The 14274-nt window shown below is 42.0% G+C and overlaps 1 protein-coding gene across 5 annotated transcripts in view; it reads right to left on the reverse strand.

The window, feature by feature from the left end:
- Nucleotides 1–475: 475 nt before the first annotated feature.
- Nucleotides 476–14274, reverse strand: part of CRAMP1 (cramped chromatin regulator homolog 1) — a 49151-nt gene continuing 35352 nt past the window's right edge. For 3 of the 5 annotated variants that reach the window (XM_059862020.1, XM_059862019.1, XM_059862018.1), the window contains exons 12-21: nucleotides 14081–14262; nucleotides 13348–13422; nucleotides 12064–12145; nucleotides 11271–11375; nucleotides 10451–10629; nucleotides 9846–9914; nucleotides 8315–8549; nucleotides 7817–7981; nucleotides 7017–7162; nucleotides 476–4712 (exon numbers count right to left, since the gene is read on the reverse strand). In XM_059862020.1, coding sequence (XP_059718003.1) covers nucleotides 4548–4712; nucleotides 7017–7162; nucleotides 7817–7981; nucleotides 8315–8549; nucleotides 9846–9914; nucleotides 10451–10629; nucleotides 11271–11375; nucleotides 12064–12145; nucleotides 13348–13422; nucleotides 14081–14262 — 1403 coding nt within the window. In that variant the 3' untranslated portion in view covers nucleotides 476–4547. The remainder of the gene's footprint in view (nucleotides 4713–7016; nucleotides 7163–7816; nucleotides 7982–8314; nucleotides 8550–9845; nucleotides 9915–10450; nucleotides 10630–11270; nucleotides 11376–12063; nucleotides 12146–13347; nucleotides 13423–14080; nucleotides 14263–14274) is intronic. The other 2 variants (XR_009488668.1, XR_009488667.1) reach the window with 2 other exon arrangements.

The following is a 14274-nucleotide window of genomic DNA, read 5'->3' on the forward strand; positions in this document are numbered from 1 at the left end:
ACTGTGGGGAAAAAAAACAAACCCAAACCCCCAAGATAGACAGTATCATTTTTATTGTACCTTCTTGGTGGTGGTGGTTGGATTTTTTTGGTGGTTTTCTTGTTTGTTATTCTCTCTTTCTCCCCCTTGTTTCTGGTGCCCATGGCTCAAGACAGGCCATTCACGATAACCACCCCTCTGGTTTGCCACATTTCTGAAGTTCACCATGAGCAGATACTAATGAGAATGAAAGCTATAAAGCAAAACAACACTACCAAAATTTTCTCTGTTCATGGTGAGAATCATCAAAATTCTGGGATGGGAGATGCCAATGGGAGTTAGGCAACTGATTTCACTGCAATCAAATCACCCCGAAAGACTTGGCCTTATGGACAAATCTTAACTCCCACCCCCAAAAAGCCATGATCATGTAAATAAAGCTTAAATTAAAAAAATCTGAGAGGACCTGAACAGCAAGGAACACACTGAACACAAGTTAGATCAAGTATTAGTATGTATTTATGCACAAGAATAAAAACAGCTTTACAAGTTGAATTGGAAATTTAAACAGAAGAAGTTTAACAGCTTTTGTATATTATATTAAATAACCAAAACACCTTTTTCCAAAATTGGTAAAGAATAAATAATATAATTTACAGTATGGTACAAAAAATAATCAGTAAGGACAGGCATTTTGCTTTATACATACACTATATAGGTATATTTATAATCTATAAAACAAATTCACATCTCAAACAAGCCAGAAACCTTAGATGATATGGCTTAACTATTATTAAAAGAAACAGCATTACATTTTGCTGCCAGAACCATAAGCTCTAAAGCAGTTATCACGTTTCAATAATTACTGATAACTTATTGCCGTAGTGCTTGCCAAGGTTTCACTTAGGTAACATTTACAACTTGCTGTGAAATTAACAGATTGAAAGGTTTGAAAAGGTTAAAAAAAAGTGCAGTACTTTCCTTATAAATGCATCTGAAGTCTGGGTGTAGAAAACAAAATGCAACTGAATTTCCACTCTGGGATCTGCTGTCAGTAAATGAGATGTCTTTATAAGTTAGATTTGAATCAAGCCACTTACTTCAATTAAAAAATACAGAGGGCGTCAAAAAAAGGCTTAACAATGCTGTATGAAAAACAATTACTATTCCTATGCTTAGTAGATTTAGGGATGCAGTATAAAATGGACTGTGTGAGTGATCAGAATGCAACACCCTGTACAGATCTCTGTCAGATCTCTGCACACACACTTGGGAGGATCCAGCCTTGGGCTATGGTACTACTCTGCACCCCGCCCATGGTGATGAGACACCCAATCCTCTGCCCTTTACCTTGTCAGCTACTCAGAACTGCCTTATGGTCACTGAGAGGGAAAAGCCTAGAGCAGTTAATCCTAGACCTGGAGACTGCTAGTGTCCCTTAGTCCTCTCCAACTCCTCATAGTGCCCCAGGAAAGTACTCACCTAATTAAGTCACTTCTACCTCAGAAATGATACTGTGTGCATTTCAGCGTCACTTGCTTGGATGTCTGCTTAGCCTGACATTGTCCCTCATACAGATTTTGTTACTGTTGTTGGGGAAGCTGAAATAATTAAAATTGAAGAAGTTTTGAGTATTACCACCCCCCCTCACCATCAGTGCACGCACATGCACATGTGTGTGTGTGTATACACCACCTCCTTAGCAGTCTCAGGCACAAACTGATGATGACCACTATTGTAAAGTATGTTCACCTATAATCTAGAGCTGGTCTGATCAGAAATGTGTTTAAATGGCCTTTCATATAGTAAGGGTAACAAATACTGCATCAATTCAGAATTACCACAATGATCTTAATTATTCTTAAGTTCTTCCCTTTTCCTCAAAGGACTTTATTCTTAAAAAGCAGTTTGCAATGCATTACATTTCTGAAATCAAACTCTGCTTCATAATGCCAACTTTTAAGGGGCTGATGGCAAACACTTCTAACCCAGCATTCTGAGTGCTGAACTGATTTCTGTAATTTATACTCTGTTATTACTGGGTGGTTCAAGCCCACTTGTAGAGATTCAGGGTATTAGAAGTTTTCTGATGTCATGGCATCATCAAAAATAGCCACTTGTTCTGCCTTCCTTCTGCAGTTGGGTCCTTTCCCCTGGGTAGGCTGAGGCAAGGCAGCTGACAGCTCCTTGTATCGCAGGCAAAAAGCCTTCACGGATCAGGATGATCTGCTCTGCTCTCCACTCCTGCAGCAGGTACAGCAACACTGGGCTTTATGCTAGGCAACTCCAGGGCCAAACCCAGTGTCATATCCACTGTGTTACCAGCATCAGTAGGGAAGATGAAAAGTTTGTCAAGTTACAAATACACTGGAGACCCTCACATTACTCTTGCAATATTAAGAAGTTTTAAGAATGAGAGTTCAGATTTCTTTTTAGACAGTACTTGATTAGAATGTAACACATTTCCTCCTGCACGTTCTGTAATCCACAGCCATAGTAGGTGCCTTCTACTTTTGTCCTGCAAATCTGAAGGATTTCTGGAGACACAGCATACAGAATAATCAGCATTAGTAACGGAGGAACCCAAAACCAAGAGGGAACAATCTGGGAAACTCCAAACCAAAACACAGCTAAATTATAAGTAAAACTGAAAAGTTTTAGTGGGCATGACTCTTGAGAGTAACAGGTGTCTTCTCTATACCAGGGGGGGAATGCTCAGAACAAAACAGGCCCCAGCATTCATTTCTGTGACAGCCTTCAACTTTTCCTATTCCAGGTTAATGGGATTTCCTGACAATTCTATCAGAATTCTCAAACTAGGCTCTGTGTGCATCAGAAAACTTGTTCAATTTTCTCCTAATGACAGAAAACATGAGGCCAACTCTGAGAAGATAAAAATCATCTGCCCAAAGCAGAGTCACTGCATTGTGAGCAAGTTACAACAGACTCCCAGTCAAAGAAATGCCTCCTACGAGTAGCTAAAGGCAAGCAGAACTACATCCACCAAGTATAGTGCAAGTTGGGAAATGAACCTGCCATAACAGCCTATGGGATGGAGAAGGGTTGTTTATTCATTATTAATACAAAGTTGAGGTCTATATAGGAGCAGCGCTGAGGAGAGGAGAGGAGAGGAGAGGGAGAGGGAGAGGGAGAGGGAGAGGGAGAGGGAGAGGGAGAGGGAGAGGGAGAGGGAGAGGGAGAGGGAGAGGGAGAGGGAGAGGGAGAGGGAGAGGGAGAGGGAGAGGGAGAGGGAGAGGGAGAGGGAGAGGGAGAGGCCTCCTGAGTTACAAAGCTAGAATTGACGGACAACCAGCTCCCCAGAAATTAACTATGGATTAACTATTAACTTGCTATCCTGTTGAACCCACTGGAATCAGTATCAGGGTTTTTCCTACAGTAAAACACAACATTTAATGCACAGGGATTTGAGAGAGGGGGTGCCAGACCCACTCACGCCTGGGAGTGACTGTAATGAAGAATGATGGTGAGGTACTACAGAGCACCCAGAGTTCACAGAAGAAAGAGGAAGTTGGGAAGGAGTAAGGGATCAAGCTAGGACTTGACACTTCTCTTCATAACACAAAACCGATCTCAACGGCTTTAGCATTAACCTAGTATTTATTCCTATATATTACAATATTCTTTCCTATTTCCTCTCCCAGGTAAATCCTCAGTTTCTGTGAAGATGACAATATTTACATGTTTCCAGCAAAGCCAAGACAAATTATGACAGAGTTTTCCTAGTGTAAGCTCTTTTGCCATGTTTCCAGACCTAAAAAGCAACTGTTCTTCAGGGAGAGCAATGAAGCACTCTCCCACTCACAGGGTTAACTGTGCCATGTGCTGAAGAATCTCAAAGGTTAAGAATATGAGTGCAGTCAGGGTGATGATGATGATTGTGATGTGATGGGGTTTAAAAGTAGGGGATCCAAGCAACATGGGAGGAGGGCAGATCAGAGCTTCCCTACCAAAGAAGCAAGCAGGTGTGAGCCCTGCTGAAATGCTCAAAGAGCCAAAGGAACAGGGTGGTCTGTAAGAACACAGCATCAAGGAGTGGAAGTGCCCTGAACAGAGTGCAAGAACTTCAGTTTGACTGAATGGTAAGAAGGCTGCCAAATAGGATGTGCCAAGATATACAATGGTTCCCCTACCCACGCTACCCTTCATCCTCCACAACTTTCACAGGGCTCAGAAGGCGTGGCATTTTGATCACTATGCAAACAATAATTCATAAACAGGAACTTGTAGCAATCCCATCCCTACCTGAGCTGCTTGCTTAGGCTATTCCAAAGTACAAGTTCAGGACTGTCCCACAAACCTGCAGTCTTACATCGCTGATGCAGGGACACACTATCTTCTGTAATGTTATTCCATGTTCTATCGTTGACAGCATATTGCACATTCCAGGACTTGCAAGTATTTCTTGAGACCTTTGAAACAAATGCTTCTCTCTTAGAAAGAAGCACACAGGACAGGGATAACTCAGACTCAGCTGCTCCCTCGTCAAGTTCCAGCTTTGCAAGCTCCAACTTAGCTGAACAGTCTGCACCAGCCTGCTGGTCATTCCCTTAGTGTGACAGATCCCCAGTGGGGGGACCACCACCTCCTCCATCGAACAGGATCTCCCTGCGAGTGGGCTCAGGTATTGACAGTTCCTGGGCAAGGTCATTAAACCGAGATATGTAATCTATGCTGTTCTCATTCATCATGCAAGCCAGCTGGGAATCCACCACCTGGAAGAGACAAGGAGGGAAGAGATGAGCTACATGTCAGGGGCAATTTCATGGAATAACTGAGGTTAGAAGGGATATCCTGAGAGCATTTTATCCAACCATCTCACTTGAGCAGGGTCAGCTTAGAACAGGCTGCCCTGGACCTTTGGCAGGTATTGAATTATCCCCATGCACAGACATTCCAAAACTCTCTGGGTATCCTGTTTCCATGCCTGACTACCTCAAAACAGATCTCTTGTCTTCAGGCGGAATTTATTGTGTTTCAAATTTTGCTTGCAACCTCTCATCCTGAGAAGTGTCTGGCTCCCTCAGCTTCCTTCCCAACCTCTCCTCATACGAAAGAGACACTCTATCTCACTTGACCTGAGTTAGAGAACAGCTCTTCTCATCCACAACTAAATGGAAGCTTCTAAAAAGCCTAACCACCTATAGCCTCAATGGGTCTCACCTGCTCCAATTTTGCATTAAGGTGCACAGATCTAAAGATATTACCTCTACCACAAGAGCTGCTCTCCTGTGCATAACATGGAGGCTTACCTCATTTTCTTCTAAAGGGAGTTGGTAATACTGAGGGCTGCAATGTCACTTCAAAACCATGCAAATAGATTATTATCATATATTTCTTTAATTAGAACACACTTTGACAACTTCTTACCACCAAGCAAACAGAATCTTCATATTTATGCCAGAAGTGGATCTCTGTTTCAGGTTTGAAGCTGCCAACGTCACACCAAATTAGCATGAGTTTGCTGCAGCTCCTGGTTACATGGTCTGTACAGAACCACCTTATCCAAATCCAAAGGGCAATAATAGAGAAATGACACATTCCTTCCATAAGGGAAAGTCCCCAAGAAATTACAAGTTATGTGATGTTGTAATGAGTTTAACAACTAAACTGTGGGACAACTGAGACTGGAAGGGATCTGAACAGGTCTCTAATTCAACCACCTGCTCAAAGCAGGTTAAACTATAAGGATAGATCAGCTCACTCAAAGCTTTATTGATGTGAGCCCTGGAAAGCTCTGAAGACAGTCACTGCATAACATCTCTGGGCAACTTGTTTCCTTGCCTGCCTATTGTTAAAGTGAAGTTTTTCTATAGATAAAGCAGAAGCTTTATCAGTTCAGCTTTTGCTTGTTTCTCCCACCTCCCATCACCATTCTGTAAAGGGCTTGCTACATCTTCCTAACGACCCTACTGCAGGCATTGGCAGGCACGGGTCCCCTCCCGCCCTGAAGCCTTTTCTAGGCTGAAGAAGCCCAGACATCACCCTTTCTTCACTGCCTGATTCTCCCGGTAAACCTCAGCTGAGCTTGCTCTGGTTAATCTCTCTCTCCTATATATTGGGTATTCAAAACTGGTGACAATATTCTAGGCATGATCTGCAGGTAGACACTACTACTCTATAGAGTACAGCATGTTAATAATAATTTTGTTCAATATCCTGGCCATGCTCCTGTTAAAAACAGCTCATGATATCATTGGTCACCTTTGGTTCTACACCTTTGGATCCCCCCTGGATCACGCCCAGTTCGTGTCTGAGGTACAGCAGAGATGCTTCCCAGATGGCAGTCCCCAGCTGATACTGCTGTGGGGTTATTCCTTAGTCCCTTCCTAGGGCAGGACTTGGCGTTTTCCTTGCTAAGCTGCATAATGTTCCTGCAGCTCATTCTTCCCGTCTGTCCCTCTGAAAGGGAGCTCTGTCCTTGAGTGTGCCACAGCCTTAAAAACTGCTGGGCTTCATTCTACCCCTTCAGAAGAGTTCAAAACAAAGGGATACCTCTGCCAACAGAGACAAGTAATTCAGCAGCACAGAACCTTCTGCCATCCTCTCAGGTGACTTGCTATTAGCCATGTCCTACTTCTTCCTTCTGGACCTATCTGTTTTTTCCTACCAGGCTTCCAACTATATTGTAGCTGCATCACTATTAATCTTGCTCTTATCTTTAGCACTTTCAGTTCTTGCTCTACAAAGCAGAACACACACCAGAGAATGGTTGACTCTTTCTCTGTCAGAACAAAGGTATATCCCACAGGTGAATATGACCTCCCTCAGCAAAAACAACCTGGGTTGAAGGCACTTACAGCAGCTTCTCACACCAGCTCTGGTGTTGGATAATTACCCTCAGATAATTTTACATCTTTCTGTTATGACTGTAATTCTTCTCTACTGAGCTGAAATGCAGGTGTCAAAGCACCTCTGCGTTTGAAGTATCTCAGGAAGGTCTGAGAGACAGTACCTAGTAACTGTAACTTCCAGCACTGCAAGAGGAAGCAGACTCTGACTGTAATTTGCCGACATACCTCTGCCACATCTGCGAGGGACCGAGACACAAAGGAGTCCCGTGAGTTTCCATCCAGCAGGCTGGGTCCCAGTAAGGAGGTGCCACTGGTGTTCCCAGCTGGAGTTGGTAACATTTTTCGACCCTTCTCTGGGGAGATGAAACTTGCTACAAAGAAAAGGCACATCAGTAAGTCACTGCACTGAGTGTTCTTAACTGGGAGGATAAAAAAGAAGGGCAAGGAAATTCAAAATGGAGGACATATATCCATTTCATTCCTTCTTTTAAAAATTATGTGTTGCCAGCATTGATACCACACTGCTAAGAGTAAGGATACTTATTACACTGGCCCCATGAATTATTAATTAAAAAAAAACTCTCAACAACTAAACCTCAACCAAACCCAGTGGGTGACCTCATGTCTTTGAGATAGTACTTATCAAGCACACAACAAAGACTGTTTTTCCACCAGCAGAGCCAAAGACATCTGTTCATTTTGGCACAACAGTCCAAATGTCTCACACCCTAACTGATGAGTCAGGCTCCAACAGACTACATGGAACTGCCAAGGAATTACTTGTCCCAAGCTACAGGCCCCAATCTAGCAACAGGATCTTTTCAGGAAGAGACTTGTAAAGAGAGAGAAAATATACTCAAGGCAACACTGCAGAAATGAAAGCAAGAAGTAATTGGAATAATTCTACAAATGTCCTACTGGGTTTAAAATTTTTCAAAGGATTCACTTCTGATAAAGAATGTTGGGTTTTTTTTGTTAACAGGAAAACACTTTTTGATTGCACTTCTCTGCGTCTGGACACTTACAGAACAAGCTGCTAAGGGAGGAGTCTGTGGAGTCATTGGGGTACCACTGGGGATCATGGGTGGGAGATGCAATCCAGTTCTGCTGAGGACTACTGGATGGGGACGGAAGACTTTTGGAGCTGTCACTGCCATTCAGCTTTGCAGGAGAGAGAGAAACACCTTCACCTGTAAGCCGATGTCAGGGATCACAAATTCAGTCAATATGGTAAAGTTACAGAACACAGCAACAATTTTTGTTTAGAAAGGAAAAAAACCCCAAACAACAACAATAACACCCCCCCCCCCCCCCCCCATATTTGCTAGAAAATAAAGGTTGGGCACAGAATTTTATTTCCAACAGATATTTGGAAACAAACAAACAAACAAAAAACAAACCCACGAAAACCTCATAATCTGGAAAAGTTTCTGCAGCTATGTAAGATGTTTTTTTAAAGGTTTTTTTTTTAAAGGGAGTTTTTTTAAAGTTGATAGACAGACTTTAGCTGGTCTTAGACTTACTGTATTGGCCAGAGCTAATGGCTATTTCAATGATGGAATCACTGATCTGAGTGGCAGGTTCGCCTTGGGAAAGCACATCTTCAGGTGGTCCAGGCAGGGAAATATCCAAGAGAGCAGAAACATTGGGAGGCGAGAGCCGAGTACTGGAAGCTTCTGATGAGGGAAGTGGAGGGGTGGACAGACCATTCTGGAGAGAAGTCTTGGCCAGTTCTGGCATAGAAAGGACTGAGGTACTCTGTTACAAAAAATGGAATTAAGTGTTCATAAATTTATTAAGAACACAGAAAACTAAAAAGGAACATTTTGGTTCTTGAGTATCAGATTACAATCAGACTTCTAAGGGAAAAAATACAGTAGATATTATGCCTAAATTAGAGGAATATACTATTTATATAATAAATCTGCATTTTTTAAATGAAAAGTACCTGTAAGCATAAAAAAATATGCTTCAGCCCATATCCTTCCAAATAATCTGAAAATATATGAGTCTGTAACATTCCAAAGACAGCCTACATAACAGAACAAGCATAATCTTACAATTAACATAATTTTGATATATCTACAAGATAGTTCCCAATAGATATGTACTAATTTGCCTTTGTGTAGGCAAACTTCTTTGCCTTTAACTTCTGGAAGAGAATACACATTTTTTAAACTGGTAACTCACATTTTTTCACTTTTTGCAGCCAGACCTCCCAAAATTCAACTGATCTTTAAGGAGTCTTATTACCAGTACCTCATCGAAGAACTGTAACATTTTTTTGATGTAGTGTATACACAGCTGTCCTAATAGCAAGAACCAGAACCCAAGGCCCCTTTACCACAATAAATGCCTCATGGGTTCATGTCCTAACATCTTAAAAAAAATCTTAATGTCTTTTATGCTCTCCAATCAAACTAATTTTTTCACATGCAGGCATCATAGGGAGCATGGAAAATGCTTCCACTGAAGAAAAGAAGAGCCTGTATTGTGAGGCCTAAAAATCCAGCACCAGGTCCTGGATCCTACCGGAGTAAGAGTCTGGGGACAGGATGACAACACTCCTGCAATAGTGCCATCACAGTTACTCTTTAAGCATCTGTCTATGTCTCACTGGATCCTGTACAATGAACAGTGAATCTCTGGAAAGGATGCTAACATTACAATCACAATTTTAGTCCTAATAATCCTCCTTTAGCTACATGGAGGTAGCAGGACTGCAAACTGCTGAAATGTCCCCCTTTGATGTCTAAAATATGCACATAGATATAACACAGCGATTATAAACTCCTCCACTCTGTTAAGAGATTTGTAAAGCTTGTTTGTCCCTCACAGGTGAGGGACTGTCACCGTCACTTTGATTTTAGTGAATGGCACACACACCTATTTAAGCAGCTTTCCTAAGTTTCTTTAAACTTCTTCAGATGCTAGGGATTTCACGTCCACCAGACAGTACCAGTGGTGCACAATTACCAGGGAGTACGGAGTTTTAACTAGCAATAGCAGAGGTATTTTCACAGAACATTACCCATTCCAGAGCACACACTGTACCTGGAAGCTATCCTGCTCGGGCCGGGTCGGCAGGCTGATGTATGGCACCCGGCACCCTGGGCCTGAGCCCTGCAAGCACAACAGAAACCACGTGAGTGACCAGCTGGGCAGGGAAGAGATAAAGATATCACAATTTATCTGTGCTCTTCATATATCTCATATCTTTCAAAACTGTACATCAACTCCCTGAGAACATAACATGGACTAACACGCGTCTGGGTCTCAATGAAAGAAATAGCAAGGAGAAATTACAGTTTTCATTCCAAATACAATCCCAAAAAGTCCATGTTTTGCCCCAGATTCCCTCCTGAATTTCTAAAATGCCATCATTTCTTTTCAAGCGAGATTTCTGGATTGGCAAGTTCAATGCTCTACCAACTGCAACCCATTTTACAGGATAGAAATTCATTCAGTGAGATGATGCTTTGATCCCTCAACCCCAAATACACAGTACACAACACAGACTGGGTCTGCCATGACAGCAGCGTCTAATGGCAAGCCCCAGGAGAAAGCTCACTGAGGAGTTGTACTAATACAGCTTTTTTATACAATGAAAGAACAAGACAGTTAAGCACTTGAAAAAAGCTTGTTTAAGTGCCTCTGACCTCCGCAGTGGTGATGGAGCCTCCATTCTGATGTGCTACTGCTGGCTCCTGCCCTGTCACTACTGTGGGCACTGCATCCGGTGACAATGGAGACACACCTGGCAAACCATCTGCATCCAGGACAGGCATGGGACTACCAGGGATAATGCCAGCACTTTTAGCTGCCAAGTCAATAGCACCTTGGGTGAGACAAAACACCAAAAAACATATCAAGCTTCTCTGTCACTTTGTTACGATTCTCTAAAATATGATTTTTTTAAACTTACTCAGAGTCAAAACTGCACCTATGTAAAAAAGCAGCAACGGTAATGATCTGATCATCTGGGTCAGCTGCTTCTCTGCACCAAGCGTAACACTGCTTTTAGCTAAAATGTTTCACTTTTCTGCCCTGTTCCAGCCTCTTATTGGTATATCAAAATAGCTAAGAAACATCCCAGCTCCCCTCCCATTCTTTTCTTTTTTTTCTTTTTGTCCTCCAAATTGGAAAGTATTTATGTAATTTCCAGAAATTTTCTATGTGTTATTAGAGGAGGTCTAGAAACAAGAGCCTTATTTTGTTATCTTGCCTCTGACAGCCATGTAGACTCTGTGTAAAAATTGTAGGTTGCTGTAAGGGTCAACCTCACCCAGACCTTTTAAAATCCACTTCAAACATCTGAATGTCTTCTCATCTCAAAAGAATCCTCTAGGTAAAACATACATGCAGACCCTGTTTTAAAGTCATTATTGTTCTAGTTATGGAACCCACTTTCTCCTGTGAGACAGTACCTGCCTGGAGGACACCAGCATGGGTTTTATTGCAGAATTCAGAATTACTTACTAGACAGATGGTTGGTGGCCTGTGTTGGAAGAACTTTGGGCACAATTGGACGAGAAACAGCAGCTTTAGTCAGGGAGGACTGGATTGGCCGAAATGAACCTCTCCCTGGAGGGAAGCATTAATATCTTTCAGGAAAATGAAATCTAACACCTTTAAAGCAGAACACAACACAATTCAATGGAAGCAAATAAATTCCAAACAGCAGCAAGCTGCAGGAATGCAAGTAGTGGAGATGATGGAACAGAGCTAAAATCGCGACGTGAGCTAAGCAGGCTGCATGCTGCTGCATGTCTTGCCATGGACATGCAACAGCAAGAGCTGCTGTTCCATTGGAGCTGCTCTCATACTGTCAGTGAAGACAACCCTTTAGGCCTCATGCTGCTTTTCATGGGGGATCACCTGTACTACCACTGTACTCAAGAGCGTACCAGCAGAAAAGGACATATGGGCAGTGGATTGCTTATGCTGTATAAAATTCAGACAGTATCCCAGGTACAAGGCAAAGTCCAACAGAAAATCTAGACAAATTATTACACCCTATAGAATAAAAATTCCTATCTAAGTATTTTGTCTCCCTGTTGAGAACTCCTTGCTCTTCTGTGATTTCAATGTTGGGAAATTGAAGGAAAAAACTTTTTAAAAAGCATGACTTGCTTCACAATGATCCAGGAGAGCAATTCCATCATCCTGAAGGCTAGTGACACTGTCATTTTGAAAGAGTATTTTCTTTTTTAATTACATTTTTATGCAGTTTTAAGGGACACTTTTCAGTTTGTAGAAGTGCTAGACTCACCTGTAATGGATGAGTTGGATAAGATAGAAAAGGAACAGACATGCTGGGATGGATTTCCAGATGGTCTAGGGAGCAGTGTTCTCTATGTGAGAGAAACAGTAAACCAGAACAGATTTAAACACAGACAGAGAGTAACACTCATTGTATAAGTTACAGGAGTTCACGAGACCTTCCAGAATAGCAGAGTATTTCTGTAGCATTACTATCATGCACCAGACACAGCAATGTGATCAGTGTGCTCTTGGGAAAAAAGCTACAGGAAGGAATTATGTGTTTTCTCTGTGAACTACTAAAATAAATTATTTCCACATGGAAAATTCTCAGAGAAATGCTGATTAGAACTATAATCCTCTCTGATTATACTTGCAGTGATTTACAAATCTCTCTCATAAGTGATCTTAAGCATGATACCTAGTCTGTGTACAAACTGATCTGCCCTTAAAATTCAGCAAGTGTAGATGAGTGAGACAGCTGTGTGTGCTTGGGAGCTCTTAAAACACATGGAATTGCCCACATCTGAAGATCTCAGAATCAAAAATAGTTTGGGGTAATTTCTACATCCCCTACTCTCATACAAAACAGAAGAGAAAAAATGGTATAGTGACACTTGTTAACTTTGTTTTCCGCAGTTTACTATTATTTAGGTTTCAGATTTCTTTTTTCTCACCTGCCTCTGGTGTCCCTGTCACATGTGCCTTTTCCCAGCGTTATCAGAGCAGTCTGAAGGAGGGTAATACTTGTCTGTCACCAAAGCAACACAACAACCAGCCATTCCTTCCATACATCTTTTTCCAAGTCCCATTTTTTCCCAAGAATCATTGTTCTTTCAAAGTGTCTTATGGCTTATTTCACTACAGAGGCTTATATCCACCACAGTTTAACAACCACTACTGAGCAGGAAGCAGGAAAAGGATATAAAGGAAAATGTTGTAGTTAAGAGGGCTGCCAGCTCAGAACAGTACAGGGACAACACTGCCTATGCCTCAGTGCCAGAAGGCCCAGGTAGCAGAACCTGCTTCCAGGTTTCAAAAGCCTCTTCCAGAGGCTTTTTTTTTTCTCCAAACTGCCTCAGGCACTGGACTTCCGCTGTTGTTGATATTCTTCATACAGGGAATGTAACATGGGTAGTTACACCAGAGACTGAAGTGTTTGTTCCTTCATAATTTCAGCTTTATATTTCCAGTGCATGCATGAGGGAAATTCAGGGTTTTTTTGTTATGTGCAAATTACTACAGCCTTACTGATACTCAGGGAGCAAAACAGGCATTTACATTTTGCTCTGACCTGTACTACCAGTGGCTTCCGCAAGTGCCTGTTCCGTAACTTCCTGGGCTTCGGAAGGAAGAAGTCCGACTGCATCTGGACAAGAACAGGAAATGCATTACAAGTATTTTAGGCATCCAGACACAGAATAAGTTATATCCTCCAAATTCTTATTTTTGATAAAGATGAATTAAGAATTAACCAAAATACTATGTTTTGTTTTAGATAGCACAATATCCTTCCTGCTAGAGTCAGAATATTTTCCACAAAGGATGTATTTTTTCTTCTTTTTTTATGGAGATAAAGCTTTGTCCCAAAAAGCCATTTCATAACCAACTACTTCAGCTTCCTACAAAATTCTTACTGAGACTGTGTACATAAAAATTAGAATTTGACTTATGTACAGCAATGAGGCTGTGTTACAATTAGCTACACATCAGAAGGGGATAAGTTTTTGCTAAATCTGGCACATATATTTGCTGGAGCAACTTAATTAAACAGCAAATAAGTGTCTCAGGTTGTGTGATGGTATTCAGATTTGAATTACCTGAACACATAATGTCAGTTCAAAGCACAGTCACATAGTCAAAATCTCACTCGTCTCATTTAATACAAAGTTAAACCTAAACATGGTAAGAAGCACTGCTTCACAAGGCAGCCCTTACTTTCTGGGGAGTTCAGAATCCCTGTGATACCTCCAGGAAGCTGGCTCATGCACACCATGCTGCGTTTTCTATTCAGTCCTCTCACTTACACTGATGGTGTCCAGGTGCTGCCGGAAGGTCAGCTCTGCCTCCTTGCTGGGTAGGAACAGCTTCCCATGGCGGCTGTTGGGGGGCAGGGTTGTAGGGACTGCAAACAGTCCACTGTCGGCCTCAGTGCTCCCAGAACTTGAAGGGCTAGCCACCAAGAGAGGTCTAGGGAGGTTTCTCAAACCTAGAATATTTT

The sequence above is a fragment of the Haemorhous mexicanus genome, chromosome 17 (genome assembly GCF_027477595.1).
Source record: "Haemorhous mexicanus isolate bHaeMex1 chromosome 17, bHaeMex1.pri, whole genome shotgun sequence".
Lineage (NCBI taxonomy): Eukaryota > Metazoa > Chordata > Aves > Passeriformes > Fringillidae > Haemorhous > Haemorhous mexicanus.